Here is a 21,264-nt window from a genome sequence, read left to right as displayed (position 1 = left end):
GACAGGTTCTGCCTCAGCTCGCCGCTTTTGTTACTGCACTGCAGAGCACTCTAACCAAAACCCCACAAACCAAACCAAACCATTTCGAATGATGTGTTACATCTGCTGCAGTGCTTTATCTGACCGCTGCCAGCGCGAATCGCGTTTTATCCATGGCCAGGAGCTACAGACCAAAAGCTCGGTTCTGTGTCAGCCCTGTTGTCGGTTCATTATTTTCTATGTCTGACTCTGTGGCTGCATCTTGTGCCAGTGTTATCGCCGCCAAGCAGTGTCTTCTGCCTGCCATGGTAGGCTGACTGGGCGAGGAATGAATACAAAACAATGTTACAAAGAGATGTTACAAAGAGTCTCTCGTGTGCTGGACATCCGTGAGAACTTGGAAGCTTACCGATCGCGTCTCCTGCCGGCTTCACTTTGTCAAGGAGGCACCGGATGGGTTTCCGCTGTGACCCCTGCATTCGTCTAGCGAGCGGTCTTAGGCCTCGCTGAAACACGTGAAACAAGTAATGGGGTCGCTCTAAGAGCGAACCTAACGCGAAAGAAAGTGCAGGCGTCTCTCATCACGGCTCTGTATGCGATGAAAGTACTTTCTTTTTCTTCTTCTCATTTTTCATTTCTTTTGCCTTATGGGAGCAGCGTTAGGCATCGGTCTCAGCGATATCCCGTCTTAACGTAACCAACAGCAATCACCGGAAAACCTTGAATGCGTTTATGCGTCAGTTCTAACGTATGTGTTGTGGGCGCGCGGTTCGTGCGCGAATCACTGCATATTCATCGCTGTCATCCGCATTTGCCAGCCGGGCAGACCTCATCCATCTTCATTTGCTGCTCCCTTTCTCGTGGTATCGTCACGTGGCGGTGAACACACACAGAAGAGGAAATTGGCGAGCACGTTCGGCAAGCAAACTGGTTAACGGACTACCCTATATACTCCCTCCAAGGAGTATCGACAATCGGCAGCGGTGGCTTCTAGTGACGCGCAGTGATAGGCACGCTACTGAAGCCGGTCAGAGGCCTAGTAGTTCGGTTCGTGGCTATACACACTGTTCGAGGATCTCGTGCTTCGACGAATTGAAGAGATGAGCAGAGCGCTAACACGAAGACGAATGCAAAGACGGATTTAAGGCATGAAACGGTTTCGGTCAGCTGTAGGAAAGTAATATTTTATTTCACCACCATCTGGTCCATAATGCATGATCTCTAATCCATAATGCAGCTCCACAGCTGCCCCAGCTGTGGAGCTGGTTACAGGGACACAGGGACAACGCCGCCGACGTGAACACTTACCCCAACTTACATAAATACAGCATAATTTTCCCAGAACATTATACACAGACATATGCCCTTGGTGCAACGACCAGCCCACCGCCTACCACGTCACATGGGGGTGCACAGGCCTCAAACCTGCACACATAAACGTGCACCATTCGGAGGCGCAGTGGGAGGCCACTCTGCTATGCTCTGATCTAGAGACCCAGCGTAGGCTGGTAACTCAGGCAAGAGCGGCAGTCCAGGCCACTGGGGTCTTGAAATGAAGACTCCACTCACTGCCTCCCCCCCCCCCCTTTTTTTTTTCTTCTTTTCTTTTTCTTTTTGAACTAAAGTTTTCTCTCTCACACCAACGCCAACGACGACGCGAAACGCAGGAACGGGCGCCGAAGAGCTGCGCTCTAAATCTTGGCATACAATATAGCCCTTTCTCTTCACCGAAACAGCTTGGCAAAGTAGAGGCGCTTAATAAATAGCCAATGTCGATTATAGAAAGCCTAGTATGAAAGCAATCACGGCGCGATCTCGGATAAAGCAACGTTGAAACCCGCTGGCATGCTCTTAGCAGACTTAACGCATATTTCCGGCGCTGTTTTAGGGCCATGTAACACTTATCTATAACTTTTCCTACGTAAAATGCCTCTGTTCTCAATCAGCGCTGCTCTTATCTCTGCGGCACACCTTTTTCACCATGCTCAGGGTATCACAGTGGCGTATCTTGAAAAGACGCGATCGGGGCACTCATCATCCGCGTCCTTATCTCAGTCGCGGGCGCTTGACGCACATCCTAACACGCGTATGTGTACACATGTGCCCAGGACCGACGAGCGGCACCCATGCTACATCTCTCTCGAGTTGACGTCGTCATTTTTTCCGGGAATATCGCCTTCGCTGTCTCGCTGGAGTGAAGCTATCCACATTTTGCAGATAGCGGGGGTTGAGAGCGTTAGCCAAACTCGCGGCGAAGGACGCTGCGCCGCTGCTAGAAGAGGAGCATGGTGGTGCCACTTTTGAGGACTCTGGGGCGGATAGAAACATGGAGAGAAGAAGGGGGCATATGCGAAGCAAAGTCGATTGGACGACGACGTGCACCACGCTGCTGGAAGAGAGAGGGCCTGTATACATAACGCGAAGGCTCCAGCCGCCCGTCTTGCAGTGATGGAGTGGGCACACACTCGCTCGTGCTGGGCCATCCTCCAACCGTTCCTCGTTGTCATCGCCTGGACGACGCTCGCAAAAAGTGCAGCCGGGCAGCGAACGCACCCGTTACCAGCGCATCGGATAACGACAACGAGGCGGCCCGGTTTTGTTAGCAGGGCTGCCTATTCACGAATACTTTATTGAGTCTCCCCCGGCTTGTATACACCGTGCGCTTCGTTGTCGCCCCACTGCTCGTGTAGTAGTAGTACAGACAGGAGCTGCTGCCGAAACTCGCGAGGAAACAAATCCTAATGGCCGACTAGACAAACGTTAAGCCCCTAACGATGAGGCTTCTTTGAGTGCTCGCTGTTTGTGCGATTTTCACTTTTGGGCTCCCGAGTTGGAAGTGGGGACTGCCTGCCTCGGTGACTTCTTCAGTTCTGCGTTAAGTGAAAGCGAGCACTTAGCGACGAGCTTTTCGCACCCATAGTTTCCGAACAAACAGCGCATTAAGAAGCCAAAGGCAATACAATATGTCATACTATAATACAGCTGCAACATTTGTCTAACAAAAAGCGGAAGGGGTGAGGGAGGGGGGGGGGGTTGCATTGGACGTGTCTTTTTTACTTTTCCTCATTCGCCAGTAAGCTCGCTGAAACATGTCATCGTTCACTTCGGCACCGGCTGTCATCCCGAGTGGAGTTTTTCTTTCAAAAATAACAAATAAATGGAACTGCTTTTATTTTTGACACCAACGTAGCAGAAGGGAATCCTGATGACTCCAACGTAGCCACATACCGAATGCGGGTCATCACAATGAATGTCCCTTCATCGAGAACCCTAGCTGCACTTGCCGTACGCACACTAAACGAATTGCGCTAGAGATGTGGCGGATTTAAACACCAACCTAACAATATTCTGAAACATTAAAAAAAAAGTTCCAAAAAATTGCCAGAGCGCGTGAAAATTAACAAGTCACAACTTAGCGTCAACAGTGCAGTTCCTTTATCGCATATATGCCAACCGCAGCACTTCTTTATCATTAATCACGTGCTAGATATCAGAGTTTCTCTTAGCGTGAAAGTCAAAACGGTAGCATTCGTAACCTTCATGCGTCAGCTAATAAACTGGGAAGCCACTGAAAACGCATGTTGCGTTCTTTAGTTCAGCCATTTCTCATTTCTTTCATCTGCGCCTGCCAGCAGTGCGACATGCAGTGCTGCATTTGAGTACAGTTCAAATACAAAATACTATAAATGGCTATCAGTTGCGCTAGCTGATCAAACCCGTGGAGTAATGATACGCACAACGAACGCGTATTTAGCGTCCGAAGCAATCAAGGTAGATAGGTTATACTAGCAATTGGCTGTTCGGTAACACTATCATAATACTCGTCTCAAGGCTGACTTTCTTCTCTCTCTCTCTTTTTACATTATTTTCAGGGTTCGGGTTCGTGACCTTTGAGAACGAAGACGTCGTAGACAAAGTGTGCGAGATCCACTTCCATGAAATCAACAACAAAATGGTGAGTAGACAGCCTGTTGTTGCTTGTTCTGTGGAAAGAATGTTGCCGTCCTCTGTACATACACCGGACGTTGCTAGGACGAAGTGGCACGCGAATTCTTGCCACATTCGTTTCCTCCGCAAGTTGCTACGAGTCACCTGCACTCAGAGTTGCTTGCACAAAGTACATTCCATTCCTATAGTAAATCATCACCGGCAGCAGCAACCTGACTACAACCAATGCAGCCTCTCCCGTATCGTTCAAATTAACCCTGTCCTCAGCTAGAGGCATCCACTTGATTCCGTGCAAACTTCCTAACCTCATCTACGCACCTGACATTATTTTGTTGTCTTATCCACCCTACATGCTTCCTGACATTTAAAGGAGCATATACACCAAATTTTAGTTTCATTCTACCTCAGGCAGCCTTCGCTAGGCGGCCTTTATGGGACATATAAGGGGCATTCATGGAACATATATATATAATACCGAAAGTGGAAAATGCAGATCAGGAAGGAAGCTTTCTTTGATAACTCAAGAGGCAGTGCCCTACTTTTTGAAGCTAGATCAGGGTGCCTTAGAACACGCAGCTACAAAAAGAAATTTAACAATGAAGATGACGCATGTGCTGTATGTGGTAACTCCAGTGAAACAATTGACCATATTATACTCGAATGTAATGGTATCCACCCGGAAGTTGATGCAGGCGCAGTAACTGTTCCTGAAGGTCTGGGGTTTAGAGATACCAGTGGCCGGGTGAATAAACCGGCGGTGGAAACTAGAAAAAACGACTGGAAGACTGGTGGCTTAAAAGCAGAGAATTGACGTAATGTTAGTAATGTAGAAACAAAAATTTTAAGAAATAGAATGATGGTTTAGTTAACCAATCTAAATCAATAATTAAGATATAGGGAGAAAAATGAGCGTGATAGCTACTGCTACCACCCCGTTTCAAAGGGGACGCTCCTATATTCCATCCATCCAGGCGAGGATATTTTCCGCTTCGTGGTAATGATTGTGCTCTGTGACGGCTTACGAACCTGCCACCCTCGCCCTCCTTCGCCTGCCATTTATTTGCCTCTTCTCCCGATGGCGTAGAATCCGTCGCGGTGAGCGATGTTGGAATGCCTGTGATAAGCAATAGCCGAGGCGTCTGCAGTTTTACTGTCGAGCTGCTGTGAGATAAATGGGGTTTCTTTGTTAAGGCAAGCAAACCGCATGATTGCTAGAAAAGAGAAATGGAAGCTTTGAGTCCTTGCACGCTCTATATCTTGTTTTACGTTTATTTTAGGATCATAATTTACCATAAACCTTCCTTGCGACAGGAACATTTTCTTGTTTAACATGAGACGCGGCTGCCTTTAACTCGTTGGTGTGAATGCTTGGAATTTGTATATTTCTTAAGAAGCAGCTACGTTCCCCACCCATCCGTGGTTCAGTGAAAATCCGATGTCCGCCAACCTTATCAGCTAATGCTTTCAGTTCTTTAGCGACGGACGAAACTTGTCCGGTATCGCACCAATACTTGCGTATTTCGGCCAGGTAACAGCGCAGAGCTATTGTTTCGCGCCAAGCGCATGTTGTCGCATCACATCCGTTATACATTCAAGCCTGCGATGACTATTAGACACTCAGTTGTTCGCGATTCCTTTCCGAGCATTTGATTGTGCCTGCATCGAATGACAGGTTTTAAATGCGAAGTTTCAAAGGTTCCTCGGGCATCGCGTACACAGAAAAACGCCTCTCCTGTAGAAGAAGCAGTGAAGGAGGGGAGGACTCGGGTCAAAATAAAACAGTTTCCTCTCGTCGTCATCGGCCTCGTATGCGCATAAATTACGGCTCCCGAAGCGTGCCTTCTTCCGCCTTGCTCGCAGCCGCGAAACGAACGCCTCCTCGCTTTCCCCGCGTCTCGAATATATTCACGCCGCCGCTTCGTCTATCCGATTCTCGCTGTTCTTGCAGCGCTCCTGCGGTTGCACCGCGCCCGCCAAGCGCAACGTCGACGACGCTGTAGAACGCGCAACGAGAGAGCGCTTCGGCTTCGGCGCGGTCAGAGCGAGGCACGCGCGGGAGAGCGTTTGACTTATGGAAATCGCTCCAGTAATTTCCGATTTTGCCGCCGAGCTACGGCGCGCGCTCCCTGCTACCCCCTCCCCTTCCCCCTTTCCTCTGTTTCCTGTTCTCAGCCCTCTCTCTCGTAGTCCTACAGGGCAGGAACCGGATCGAAAGCGATATAATACCGCTTGTACCGTTTTAGTTATACGCGAGGAATTCGAGCATTTGTACTCCGCATTTCTTTCTTTAATTCTCTGCCTGCAAGCGAGAGTGGCTTCTCTCTTGTATCCCTCCAATGACAACTCGCTTAATCTTACGTCCGGCTTTATATATCGATCTCGGTTTCGTCGCGAGCCGGAAAAGCGGCGGCCCTGTTCGGAATCGGCGAGCGGTGAAAAGCCCGCTCGCCTCCATCTTAACCAATCGGCCGGCCGTTTTCCCCTTCCCCCATACGACGGCGGCCTGCACGCATCAACTGTCCTCCGGTTTTTCCACGAGGAAAAGAAAATGAATTCCCAGAAATGTAACGCCGTAGTTCTAGAAGCGAAAGACACGGCGACACCGTGTTTCCCTGTGCCGTGTACATGAGGCATTTATCGTAGCCTCGACTTGTCCGACACTTCTCGCCCGCTTCGAGCCACTTTAATGAGGCGAAAATCAAGCAGAGAAGGGGAATGAAATATCAGGGAATGTTTCGAGAAATAAACCCTCCTCTTTCCTTTCCCTGCTTGTACCTCTTCGCCTTTTTGCTTGTCGCTTCAAAAGAAGGGAGGAGGGGAATGAAACGGCATCTCACGTTTCTTCGCCGCCTGTGCGCAGCCGACTAATATTTCAATTGCGAACTCGTAACGCAAGACCGGCCTTTTCTCCAGAGCGCCTCGAACGCAACGCCAGCCCTGCATATCGCTGGTTGGTTGCGTGGGTGACGGTCATTAATTATTTCCGCGCCTCGCACTCGTGCGCGTATATATACGAAGCGCCGAATAAGCACCGCTGCTGCGCCTCTGCGTTTTCTGTGGAAAAAGCTGCTTCGCAACAATCGTGCATTGTAACGCTTGTCTTCTTTTCTTTCCCTTTTTTTAAGAACTGCTTATTGCTGTTCGGAAATTTCTCGTCGCCTGTGAGTGTGTGCGTGCGTGTAAGCCCCGCTTCAGCGGCGCCGATATGCAAAGTGAAGTGCACGCCGCCCTGCTTGCTTGGGCGCAAGGTTTCAAAAATAAATAAATAAACAAGATTCTGGGTGCGAGCGGCAGTCGTGCATCGCGTTTAATGAAGCTTGAAGAAACCCAGAGCGTGAGCGAAACGACGTGTCGATCCTGTCATCGGGATTCAAGAAGAGAAGCGGAGCGAAAGGTTTCCAAACCGCTGCTTTTATTACTTGCCACTCATGCGGCGTGTGTGTTCGTGATTTTGGCGCTATCTCTCTTTTCTTTTTGAATGCTGTTTGAGAAACGCCGGTAAATTCAAACTCTTTTGTATGTGAGACATTGGTTAGAGGCGTTGTTGTACGCAGGCTGTGCAGATTCCAAACGGCCGGAGTATGTGACTGCTAGTGGCGAAAACAGTATGTGCGAAGTATTCGAGGAGAAAATAGCCCGATGGTCAGGCAAAGTCATCGAGGCAGCGAGAGCATCATTTTTCTCTGCTAGGGGGCGCTGTTTACTCGTGGCCTGATCAGGGTCTTAAAATGCAAGGCCATGAAATACCGAGAGTAGCAGAATATAAATATTTGGGGGTATGGGTAAACTAAGGATTGGCATACATTGGAAAGCATGAGCAATCACTTAAGGCAAAATGACGAAGGAATGCCAGGATAATGAAGCATAGGGCATTGTGAGGATACAACAGGTATGAGGTTTTGAGGAGTATTTGGAAAGGAATTATGGTGCCCGGACTTACTTTCGGAAATGCGGTTTTGTGCCTAAAATCAGAGGTACATTCGACATCAGAAATAAATCAGAGAGCCGTTGGACGATTAGCACTTTGTGCCCACGGCAAAACCACAAATGAGGCGGTACAGGGAGATATGGGCTGGGCATCTTTCGAAGTACGGGAAGCTCAGAGTAAAATATTATATGAGAAACGTCTGAGGAAATTGGACAGTAGCAGATGGGCAGCTAAAGTATTTAAATACCTGTACTTAAAAAGCGTTGACTCACAATGAAGGAAAAGAACTAGGAAGCTAACTAGTAAGTATGCTAGTCACAAGGACGGAGAAATAAAGAGCATTAAGCAACAGGTGAAAAACACAGAAGGTAAAAATTGGATAAACTCGATGGAAAAGAAACAGAGTGTGGAATTATACCGAAAGTGGAAAATGCAGATCAGGAAGGAAGCTTTCTTTGATAACTCAAGAGGCAGTGCCCTACTTTTTGAGGCTAGATCAGGGTGCCTTAGAACACGCAGCTACAAAAAGAAATTTAACAATGAAGGTGACGCATGTTCTGTATGTGGTAACTCCAGTGAAACAATTGACCATATTATACTCGAATGTAATGGTATCCATCCGGAAGTTGATGCAGGCGCAGTCACTGTTCCTGAAGCTCTGGGGTTTAGAGATACCAGTGGCCGGGTGAATAAACCGGCGGTGGAAACTATCAAAAAACGACTGGAAGATTGGTGGCTTAAAAGCAGAGAAGTGACATAATGTTAGTATTGTAGGAATAAAAATTTAATAAATAGAATGATGGTTTAGTTAACCAATCTAAATCAATAATTAAGATATAGGGAGAAAAATGAGCATGATAGCTATTGCTACCACCCCGTTTCAAAGGGGACGCTCCTATATTCCATCCCTTCCATCCATCCATCCATCCATCCTGCTTATTCCCGTGTTCATAGGTCTTATGCTTCATGCACTTACACCAGCATTGACATTGGCGAGTATCGTACCGGCACTGCACTACCCGCGCGCCCCAGCGTTCTTGCTCGGCCCCTGCTTTTTGGGGGGGCTTTGCTCGCGAGTGCATGGAATTGCGCGCTCAGCAACTAGCAGAGGAACGTGTGATGTTGACTAAGGTCAAAATTCGTTTTAACGAAACTCCCGACTTAACGAAGATATTCCCATATCCTGATTCCACTCAGACCCATGGAGTCCAATGCTTGAACTGACTCGAAATAGTGATACCAATTTTGTGATCTGTCCCAGTATAACGAACCTTTTTTTTTCTTTTTTTTTTTTTTCGTTTTTGAAAAATGAAGGTTGAAAAAGTGTTTATTTTTGGTCTGGTATTTGGAGGGCGTTCTAAAATTTGCTGATTGGGAGTCAGCGGCGACATCGCGGAGCGCCTTCGCCCTGCTTTCATCAAACTGCGATGTGCGAAACGAGATTTATAATTTTGAATTGAATTCACCGGGTGGCGGGAGAAGGTGCGGATGCCCTTCATCTGCTTCGGCAGCTTGCCAGGACACGAGAGGAAAGCGTACCGGGCGCACTTAAAACATTAGAGGAATCCGTGCGGCTGTTGTTTAAAAAGTGCACGCAAGCAACGATCACGCCTTTTTTGCTAGAAGATAAATTATTAGTACCCTAGGGCTTTTGCTGATGCAACAATTTGTGCTGTTTCTTTTCATACGCGCTAGTGGTTTCGGTTCTTTCCGCTGGCCGTAATTTCATTTTCGGCGCCATTACGCTTTGCCAATATGATGCCGCAGTAGCTTTCCTTATACTGCTAAACCATATAATCGGATGCATCGAAATAAGTGACCGAGACATGCCTCACTCAATTTAAAGAATTCCCCAATTTAACGAAGTACTTTGGGACTCTTTTCAGCTTCATTAAATTGAATTTTAACTGTGTTTGCATCTTGTATTTCTGTATTAAGCTACTCGCTGTTACTGATTACAAGGAGATAACCGCGCCGAATTATCTGTCACAGCCAGCGTCTCAGTCAAAGGATTACTAGACTCCAATTTAGCTTCAAATTTCTATTTCAAGTTTTGCTTACACTATTTTCAGTGAAGTTCAGAATGGCGTCGAAATAACGCAAGCATCACGGTCGCTCAACCTGCTCCTCGTATCAATTTTACTCTGCCAGGCCTCGCAGAGGGAATGGCGGAAAACATGGTGACGTAAAAAAAAAAAAAAAAATACGAAAGGCTGCAATCTATTACAACAATCAAATAAACATTTTCATCTTGGAGTTTATAGTTAGCCTGCGTCTTCTTGGTTTCATTCAGCACAACTTTCGTTAATTTGCTTGCAAAATATAATGATATAATCATATCGGCCGCGTGTCCCAGGCTCGCAGCTATGATAGCCATTGCTCACAGAGTGCATTGCTCGTATTGTTCGCAGCGTTATACCGGTGCCTGTCGGTTTTGTGCCTTAAGTGACCCGAGCTGTTAACCTGTATGTGACAATGAAGAGTGACCTACACTGCCGGATACGTTATACCCGTCTTGGCATCTGTGATTGTGCAGGAAGGTATATGTCACAAATTTTGAACTACACGCGCCCAAAATAAACCGCAAAAAATCAGCCCAGAAAGCCATTTCGGCGCCATTTTCTCTTTGCTAATCCTATCATTTTAAATCTTTAAATGATACCGAGTGGATGACGCTTTGGCCATGATGCAGATCAAGTGTTTGTGAGAATTAAAATTGCCTATATATCGAGCTATGCGAGTTATGTGTATACCTTATCGTCGGCTGTATATTCACGAACACAATCTCGCGTTGTCGTCTTTTCAGTTTAACTTTTCTTTTCTTTTTTTTTTTTCCCTGTTTTCTACATGAATGCCTCCTCTTCTCCGCCGCTTACCAATTCCATTCACGCCGCGTTATTTCCTGGCTTGCGTATCGCACAGCGGATGAAGCGCGACGAATAGCTTTTCGTTCACGATCCCATCGCTTCATTCAATCGGGTGCGGTAGAAAGCGCTGCCCAAAGGCTGCGGGAGAGACCGAATGACGAAAACAAGCGGATGAGACTCGGCTTCTTGGAGTGCTCACAAGCTATAGTCACTGCACCTTCGCTCATGTTCGTTCGCCTCCCCGCAACAAGAGCCGAATGCAAAGCTCCTCCGCTCAAGAGCAGAATAAAATCAAAACGAGAAAGGCGCGCGAAAAACGAAGCCAGGATGCTTCCTTAGAGCGCAGGGAAGCGGCCGATCCAGAGCTGCAGCACCAGCGAAAGAGGAAAAGGCGGGAAAAGACGCGGCTTCTACTCAGAAGAGAGCTGCATCACGCACACGCGGGTAGGATGTCGGAAGGAGGCCGGCGATGCCGCAGAACTGCCGTCAGCTCGACGACGTGGAGCCTGGAGTGTGCCACGGTGCAACAGCGGCCCTGAGTACTCATACGCACGCACAAATACAGGCGCGCAGGGAAGTGTCGCGGCTTCCGGAACCTTCCCCACTGCGTCCTCTCTTCGGCGCTTAGGCGCGCAATGGAGTGCTTTGCAAATCGAAGCGGACAGATGGCCAACGCATTTATTTCCATCGTCGGCGGCCGACGCCGGGCCGCCCTGACGGCGAGCGGGCGAGGCGCGACGGATTTCCTTCACCGACGCGTGGAAGGAAGAAGGGCCGTTATCGCAAACGTAATTTACGGCTATCCCGTGGCAGCGGCGGCGTGAGGAGTCCCCATCCTCCCGCTCTCTCCCCCGGCACCGCCAGCAGCATCTCCGATGCGTCGCCGCCGCGTCGAGTTGTCGACGTCGTCGTCTCGGCGGCCACGGCGATTTGGCTTGGGCTTTTGTCTCCCCCCGTTTCGAGAACGGCCTCGCGTCGTCTTCCGAAGAGTGGCCCTAGTTGTTCGAGGAGCGAGCCGTCATGGAGATGCGTCCCTGCTGCTGTCGCCGTTGCGAATGCGCCGATCGATGATCTTTTCATTTCGGACGCGTCTTCGCCACCCGTCGTCGCCTCCTCGTTCGAGGCTCGATGCGTCTTCCCTTTTCTTTTTCTTTGTTGTTTTTTTCTTTTTTGGCTCTCTGCAAGTGCGTATCTCCTCGGCAGAGACCTCGCAGCGTACGTGGCCGCCGACGGCACTTTTCCTATTTGCAGTCTTTTGCGGATGTTTCATTTTCTCTCTCTCTCTCTCTCTCTCTCTCTCTCTCTCTCTCTCTCTCTCTCTCTCTCTCTCTCTCTCACACACACACACACACACACACACACACACACACACACACACACACACACACACACACACACACACACACACATACATACGCAGGCACGCACGCACTCCAGAACTCGCGGTGGTACTTGTTGGCCCACATGTTGACGTCAGCTCCGTTTAGGTGCGAAAATGTGAATTAGCACAAAGCCTATCACGACGGATTTCGTCGATTTCCGGATTGCGGCTTCCATCCGTCTCACCGAGTTTCGCTATGAAAACAACCGAGTCTTGCTCTGCTATACATGTTTATACTATGGCTTGATATGAGTCGTCCTTTATTAGCTATATCAGTGACCATGAGGGACATGACCAGGGTCAAGGTCAGTGGTGCCTAGATGTTATTAACACTAACTACTAAGTAAATATGTGTGGAAAACCCGTTATGAAGCCTGTCAACCTCTCTGAACACACTTCGACCCTCATTACGCCTTCCTATAGGCATATTTAAGCTTTATAGGGCTTCGTTCGGCCTATAAAGTTGCGAAATCATTTCAAGCTGTCGCACGTAAAACTTAGGCTTAACTATGGTTAAGGCACTATCTTTTCTCTCCTCTTCCTTTTGTATTTGCAACGAATGATTACCACATTCTTATAGCACTTCAGTTAGCTTACAGAACTTGTGACCTTCTCGCTCAACATGCGATAAATCTCACGCTGACTTCCCTTTTTTTTTTTTTTTTTTACGTTTGTGCCATAGGCAGTCAAACGATGTATTTCTTTCCATGTGACCCCATCTTTGCTTTTGTGAATTAACAGCGTTCCGTGAACGTCACTCGCAGAAACCTGCGTACGAACGCTTGGCAATGTGCAGCGCAGCGTTTGCCAAAAATGCCGAGGTCAGTATAAGTATCTTACTCGAACAAATAGCGGGGCCCTTATAGCACCCTACAGAAACTTCAGAGAAGTGAAGGACATATATGTTACCCTCAACTTCGGGAGATAAGGAGGGCTTAGTATGCGAAGAAGTACTATGCTGCATTGCTCTCAATTAAAATATCTACATCTTTTTGTGACGCTTTACTGCGTTCAGAAGCGGATTTATTTGACGTAAAAAAATTAGAGGGTATCTTAGATGTCTTTTAAGAGGAGAATGACGAAAGCCTACCCATCCTCTCCTATCATTTGCTTCTCATTGTTTGCCTTTTGTCGACGTTCTTTGTAGTGCTACATATAATTATAATTGGTTTACAGGAAAGGAAAGGCGCAGTATCTGTCACATTTTCTCCGACAAGTGTGCGTTTGGACGGTGTACCATCGCTCCTGTCGCGTGGCTTTCTTTGGCGCGCGTTCAAGTGTGGGATTGCTGATGGCAGGAACGCTATACAATATGAGACTTCTGGTTGGTCGCTTCGAATTTGGCGGCTGGTGACGTCACTTCTCTGTCGACCAATTAGGTGCGCCGCTCGTGGACAGCTTTTGTCGACGACAGTATGCGCCATTAAAGGCTTTCGCCTTAGCAAAGCTGCTGGGACCATACAGGTTCCTTAAGTTCATCATCTGCTGAGGAGGACAGCACACCATCGACATGTAGTATAGCAGAGGACATTTATGAAGCTTCTAGACGCAGGCAGCAAAAAAGTTAGCGCCTCCAAGTTAACCTTCATTGAATTTTGACGCATCAGAAGAACAGTAGCAGCTGTGAGACGTGCTGTAGCCGACGCCTTCAGATCAGTTACGACCACCCGCGCTTCCTAATCTCAGTCTTAATCAACGCCGAGCACAAATATCATGCACTAAACGGTCGATGCGCTGCCGTCACGGCGTGGATAGAACCCGCGAATTCGTGCGACTGAACCGCCATGCCGGTTGCATGTGCGGTCGGCAGCAAAAGATTGCGGAATAAGCCTTCTCATATTTTTGTTGCAGAATTTAGGATAGAGAATTCCCGTCCCTTCGTACCTTGACGCATTTCAGAAGACTTGGATATGTGACTGCGCCAAAATAAAAACTATCCGCGCAGTTGCAGCGATGTAAACTTTTTTTGCCTTTACTGTGTTTAACGTTTTATCCGCCGCAACGTAAGTGGGCTAATAAAGCGTAATAGTACGTCTTCGGGCCTGCGCCTAAAACTTTCCTAGCCACCGTTCGGCAACCACAAATTTTTGCACGCGGTATTTCTTAAGTTGGCTCCAACAACGTCGATATACTTAAAAGCGCCAAGCTGCTTAAGCCTGTACAGCTTGTAGAGTTGCGCACCCCTCCAGTTTCAAACTAATACCACGACAGCATAGACCAGATCGTCGTTCAGCCTTCCACACAGGACCGTATGACGAAATAGCCGAGACTATATGCACAGAGCAGTTGCCAGTTCCAGCGTCGTCTGCTCAGCTGTTCTGCTGACGTGACACAAACCCCGCTTAAACGGATAAAAGTTTGGGTGATTTGAACTCTGTTCATGGTGTATTTGTGAGGGCAAATTTCACAAAGGTATTGAATGGCAGCGACTACCCTGTGTCTTCAGTCTAAGTCTTTGTAAAGTTTGTGCCCGCAAATACATTATTAACAACCCGCGCCTCTCATCTGCTCGCAGTTGCGAGCGTCCTATAAGTAGCTGGACGCTGGCGTGATATTGCTAAGATATTGGAGCGCTGTACCTCGGCAGACGAATCTCGCAAGTCCTGAAAAAATTCCCCCCAGCCTTCACACTTGACAGTCAAGAGCTCGGTGCCAGAGATCACGCTGCAAACTACAGTCGTCTTGGCGGGCGTTTCTCAGGCAGTTCTGATCGCGCAAGGAAATGAAAGGCGCAGTTGAATCGCACTTCTCTCTCGCGTTCCCGCAAGCAACTCCCTCTTTCCTTCATCCTCCCCGACCGGCAGCCTATTCGCGTCGTTCTCCGTTTCCGCCCCATTTCCCTGAGGCACCCATTGAGGCGAACAGCTTGCGGAAAACGTTTCCGACTCCGGAGGAAAACGTTCGGAGCAAGAAGCCCAGGAAAACGGTCCCGTTCCGTGCCAAGGAGTCGCAGCAGGGTGCTTTAGCGCACGAGACCCAAACTCTGCGCGCGCGGCTGCTGCTGCCTCCAAGGAAATTAAAAGAACGTATCGCTGCCTAAACTAACCGGGCTTGCTGCGTGCAAGAGAGACATGCTACGGCCACAGAAGAAAAATAAAACTGTTCATGAACGTAAAAAAATTGCGAAAGAAATAAGCACGCTGCTCTTCTAGCCGTACACATGCGCACACGCACGCACACACATCCCGTGAGTGCGTACGTAAGTGCGCACCGCGCGCAAATGCTCGACCGAGCGTATTCGAAAGTTCCGTCGTCGAAGCACGTCGTTGAGCTTAATGGTGGAGCCCGACGTGGCGCGCACCACTATACGTACAAAACGAGGAGGATCTTTCTTTCCTATTTATTCCCTTCTTTCTTTAATCTTCTAATTTCCCTTACTTCTGTTTCTCTCTCGCACGCGCGCGAGCCCGTTCTGTTGTCGTTATTTCTGCACTCCGCAGCCTCCGGTGCTTCACGACGTATCTCCTCCGCTCTTCTAGATTCAGTTACGACTTGGCTTTCTTATCTTCCCTTCCGCTCGAGGCGGGCGGTTTTTATTATGAGGACTGAGAAGCAACGTGCGCCAGATTCGCGCGGACTGGGGCAGTTTTCGGGCTCCGCTAAAATGAAGCGCGCGCTGCGCTTTAATGTTGCTCGCAAAAGAGAGACGGAAAAAATAAACCGTCTTCTTTTTATTTTTTCTTTCTTTTTCTTGTGCGCGCAATTGGTTGTATTGCCCCGGGTCGAATGCTCCGTTTTTTTTTTTTTTTTTTTGACGAAAATGCGGCTACTCGACGCTCAGGAATTCGTCGAAATTGGGAATGCAGCAGATTTCACGTGGCGGCGGCTCTCATTAAAATTGCTTTTGCGACATGCTGCTCTGGCGTGCAGGTGAGCAATGTGTTCGCTGTAGCCGAGAGGTTCGGTACAGAGCGGGCAGATGCGAAATTTTGCATACAGTGCACACCTCACTTTTCCCTCCGTGAACGTGTCCATTGCCTAATGAAAACGGGGGTACATTGATCGCTCACGAAGAAACTGTGGAGTTAATTAAGGCTTTTGGCAGAGCGTAGACGTATACCCGTTTACCGGGTCCCTCCTATGCCCGCGCAGTTGGCCCACCTAGTACACGTCCCCTTCCACTGCGCGTGAGCAGGAGGCATCAGGTAAGCGGGTATACGTCTACGTCACTACTTTTCCGGCAAGATAAATATCTCTAATAGTGAAAATCACCAAAATTAGGCGCACTTACGTAGGCCGTATATAACCCGCAGTCTGTAGAGGGGTTTCGAAGAGCAGGTTATAAGCGTAGTCGGAGCTTCAAATTTTTGTTGGGAGACGAGACTGAGACATTAGCCACCGAATATGGTGGTGTGCGGTTGGTGTAGTCATCACAACGTTTCTCCTGCAGTGAACAAACCTGGAAACGGGCTGTGCAAGTGAGAAGCTTTTTGCTTCGTTTTTATTTTATGTCAGGATAAGCTCTATTGCAGTGAGAACAGAGTAGCCTACTCGACTTACTTCCCGTCTTAACTGTATCTAAGCTGATTATGTAGCGCATGCGTCAAGTCATTAAAGGGATCAAATCCACAGACGCGTGTCGCTGTGCACATGTAACCACCAGGGTTATTTTAACCACTACCTGTTACGACAGAGTACAGGGAAGGTCCGGCGAAGACGGGAAACCAGTTCGTGGAGGCTATTAAAAGAATACGCCATCTACGAATAGGTCAATCAGCTATCGCTGGTTCCGTGCAACTATTCATGCTTCATCATATCATGATTAAAGCTGCGCTGAGCATTTGGACTCAATGTTCAAGGCAAGTGGCAGTTTGGTAGCCTCAGTGAGCTTAGTAGTATTGCTAAATTTTGCTAGAATTTGGCAGTATACATTGATAAGATGATGCAGGCACAGTTACTATTTTCGAAGACTATGATTTAAAGACAACGACGGTAATATGAATATATATGTGGTATTCATTAAGAAAATAAATTAGGGTGACGCTGATGATTTTTCTAAGAGCACACGCGATGCGCCTTGAACTCTGCCTTTTCATTCCGCGAATATTTCTATATTTTTTGTTTAAATTGGTTTTTGAGGAAAGGAAGGCTCGGCGTCTCACTCCTCAGTGGTCCCCTACACTTGTCAAAAGGACATATACGTCATCGGTTTGAATCTCTGTCTCAATCTAACCTCCAGCTTCTCTTGATAATATATGCTTAATTTTAAGCTAAATGGCGTTACACTACCATGAATGCTGCATAAAGTACAATTTCCTCGAAATTTTGATACCAAATCACGCATGTATTCTCTCTGACATCATTTTTCTCAGTTTGGATTACGGTGACATCGATGTGTTTTCGGCCGAACAATCCGTATACGCTTCGCGTAAAAAGCGGTTGGTCGGTTGTTGCGTGTGAAAACCAGGTCGATGACCTGCATATAAAGGTTCATGATCAAGAATCGGCGTACTGTAAAGAAGACAATAAAATTCAAATTTAAAGAGAAAATGGAGAATCCCTTGGTAGTAACTTGAAGTCTGCCATATTTGTCAGGAAAAAAAATTAAAAAGCTGTAGACCATCGTGTCACTCATTACCGCCCAGTGTCAAAGGCAACGCTCCTGAGACCTGCCTACTCGACCAGCGTTTCATCAATCGGAATGATCTATTTTGAAGAGGAAAGCTCTACTACACCATGTTTCGCCAAGGTCACTGGGCATGATATTTTGACCTTCGGCCAGAGGAGTGCCGGGGATGTGTCTTGACATCATACCACGTAATGCGCCGCAGCTCCTACCGCTGCGCTGCGCGCCGTGACGACCCTTGCCTCGCCAGCTATGGCCATGTGACGAACCACGTGTCTCGACGCTTGCCTAAACAGATAGGAAGCTTGTCGTTGGGTGTGCGTCTCGGCTGTAGTGAACTATAGTCTCCGCCTTTCAGGGCCGTCTTTACTTTGTCGCGTAGGCTGCAGACTGCTTCAGATCACCCGGCAGATGCGGCACGCCGAGCTGCTACTCTAGAATAAACAGTGTGTTTTAACTCTGCTAAACCAAGTAAGACAGAGCGAAAGCTCCGTTACACTCAGTTACACATTGCTAAGCCTAACCTCGCGTAGCCAAGCGTAACGGAGCTTTCGCCCTGTCTTACTTGGTTTAGCAGAGTTAAAACACAGTGTTTATTCTAGCGAAGCAGCTCGGTGTGCCACATGTGCCGGGTGATCTGAAGCAGTCTGGCGTCTACGTGAGAAAGTAGCCGCTGTCGGGGCCGCCGAAAACGGCCCTGAAAGGCCGAGACTATAGTTCTGCGGGGTAGCTCCGCTGCTGTTATCTCACATATGACACAGTAAGCTGTGGCATTAACTTAAGCGGCACTCATTAATCGTACCGCTACCCGATCATTGCCGAGCGCTGTCCACCCTCTGTCGAACTGAAGTTTCGCCCCTGATGTCTAAGCTATATCTTTGTGACATACTGACGAAAATGTTGTTACGAAATGGATTGCGCAATTAAGTTCGAGGAACTACACCATACCGTCAGTTCAGCTCGGAAACCAGAAGAAATGTATGCCTAATACTGATGTCTCGAGTCATCCTTGTTCTTGCGTATCTCCCAGGGAGTCAAGCACCGCTTGCTAGAGTGCGCTGCTTGATTTAATGCGAAAAGCATTACTGATCATCTGGCTAAACATATTACCTTAAATGAAGCGCTTGCTACTACAACGTCGATATAGAAGTCACAAGCTCAAACCAGGAATTTCGACAGGCAATATCGCGCGAGCAATGTTCACTTCCGCTTACTGATAGTCGCCCGACTTGTTTGTCCCATCTGCTGTACCAGAGGATACCGGATCGAATCCCGGCCGCGGCGGCCTCTTTTCAATAGGGACGGAAAGAAAAGCAAGGCACCGCTGTGCTGTGTAAAGTCGGTGCACGTTAAATCACCTCAAGTGGTCGAAATTTCCGAAGCCATCCACTACGGCGTATCTCATAGCTCTTTGGAACGTTAAACCCCATAAACCAACCAACCTTGTTTGTCCGATCGCAGAGTGAGCAGCATTGTTGTAGGACGCTTCGGTACAGCATAAATTCAAATTCCTTTTTTCTTTCTATGAGCAAAACTATAGACATGCATAACAATAAAGCACTATACACTTTCAATAGATAGAGATACATTAGAAGGGTTCGTGCAGGTAGCCTACAATTAGCACCTGGTGGCATGTGGTCGTATGCTACCTGGTGCAGGTAGCACCAGGTAGCACACAATTAGCACGCAGATGACTCTTTAGCAAAACATGTAAAAATTATTTCACTGCTTTCCGTTTCACAGACAAGGAAGAATATAATCGAAACGCTATCTGCCTAAATTCAAACGAGGTGTGGGTACAATCCAAACTTCCGCACGTTTTCTCGTGTAAACTGACTCCCGAGTCTACAATTGGCCAAGGTACTAAGGTACTTGGTATTTCTATGAGCTTCAGGTTTTATTCTGAAACGCTTAGAAATCCGAGCTGAGCTAAAAGAGTGTGCGATACCATTCTGTGCTACATAGTTCTAGTTCGTGAGCACATTTGTATGGATGAGGAAACGCCTTCAGCCTGTTGAAATAAATGTTCTAATTAATGACGCGAATTATGCTTCAGCGCACGTTAACTCAGAAGCTACGAAAACTGTAAAATGTTAAATTTTATTTCAACGGACGCTGAGAACAACTCCAACCAGTTATTTCTCTGCGTAGAAACATTTATTCTCTGCCTCTCTCTCGTTATGACGAGATTTATCCTGAGAGCAAAATACGCACCGCCAAAAAAATGGTATTTAAAAATGTTCCCGACAGTGAAATGAAGCTCACTTATGTCCTTACGGAAAAGGACACCAGCTTCCACCATTTTGAAGTCAGTCAATGGCGATGTGGTGGGAGACATTCTGCTTGCAGCCAATAATGGCGACACCGACACTTCATTTTCAGTGTGAAATGCCTCTTTCTTCAAAACATTCGTCTTCTATACGTTGTGAGCAAAAAATCACGTGCGCGTGCCTCTGGCAAGTGATATGGTTAACATTGGGAATGGCCTGGCACTGATTGGTGACATCACGAGACCACATGACTCGGATGAGATAGCAGGCGCTGCGAACTTATATATAGCTTATATATACCCAAAATTTTATTTGTTCTCAGTATGGATCTCTCATTGCAGAAAGAAGTTAACCTGTGTCTATAGACGACCGCATTCTGAAGACAAATAGGTTACTTGCAGTGATAACGTGACTTCCGTTAGCTAGAAGAGAGCAGAAAACAAAATACGTGCATCGGCATCATCGGCGCATTTCACGAGTGTAAACTGCTGTCTGTACGTCGACTCGCCAATTCTGTTCGAGAATCCCGGAGGCTACAGCTCCTGAAGGACTGTGATCACGGAGTCCTTTCCGGCGCAGGCGTCACTCAGAGTTTGAATTCAGTGGTGGGAAAATATTTCAACCGCCAATATCTGAGAAAAATCTGTCTCTTTCTGCCGGCCATATACATGCACATGGCAAACGAACGTAGCCACAGAATTCGCCTTTGCCGACAACTATTTTTCTCAGCGTTCCTTTAATGGCTGCATTTTTTTTTTTTGCGATGTTTATTGCCTCAAGGCATAAAAAGAATGCTATTAAAGGATGAAGGGTATAGTCAAATAAATGAAAAAAAAAAAGGTTGGCTGGTGCAATGAAGTCGTGGAGTGAACAACGATGAGGTGGTCCCTGTGTCCAAGCGGCATATGACTGCGGATTATGGGGGGAGAGGCCAGCTGCCACCAGGTGGCGGATCCGCGTCGGCTTCAGCGCTGGACATTCCCACAGCAGGTGGTGGATGCCAGCTTCTGTATTTCTGGACTTGCAGACGGGGCACCCAGGGTGTGGATATCAATCTCGAAATTGAGGCCACTTTCTAATCATTGCTGGTGTTAGGGCCACCCCAACCCTAATCCTCCAAAGCGCCACCTCCTCTGCTCTGCACGTGTTAGACCGCGGGGGAGCTTACCGTACATGGAGGTATGAGAGCACGTGTACGGCGTCAGAGGGGCTCCTTTCTTGTTAAAAGCAGGGTAGCATTGTCCAATTTTAGGGTGTATAATGCTTCTTTATATCAGGTGTCGTGTCTAGAAGGAGGTGTTTTAAGTAACACTTATTAGATATCG

The 21,264-nt window shown here is 47.7% G+C and overlaps 1 protein-coding gene across 6 annotated transcripts in view; it reads left to right on the top strand.

Annotated features, from left to right (window-relative positions):
• Nucleotides 1-21,264, top strand: part of Rbp6 (RNA-binding protein 6) — a 553,757-nt gene that overhangs the window by 448,432 nt on the left and 84,061 nt on the right. For all 6 annotated transcript variants that reach the window (XM_084599398.1, XM_084599400.1, XM_084599397.1 and 3 more), the window contains one exon: nt 3,852-3,934. In XM_084599398.1, the coding sequence (XP_084455524.1) occupies nt 3,852-3,934 (83 nt within the window). The remainder of the gene's footprint in view (nt 1-3,851; nt 3,935-21,264) is intronic.

Source organism: Amblyomma maculatum, chromosome 3 (assembly GCF_055883805.1).
Source record: "Amblyomma maculatum isolate TAMU_Amacu chromosome 3, ASM5588380v1, whole genome shotgun sequence".
Classification (NCBI taxonomy): domain Eukaryota; kingdom Metazoa; phylum Arthropoda; class Arachnida; order Ixodida; family Ixodidae; genus Amblyomma; species Amblyomma maculatum.
The sequence above is the reverse complement of the archived record's forward strand: the minus strand, read 5'-3'. Positions and strand labels throughout refer to the sequence as shown.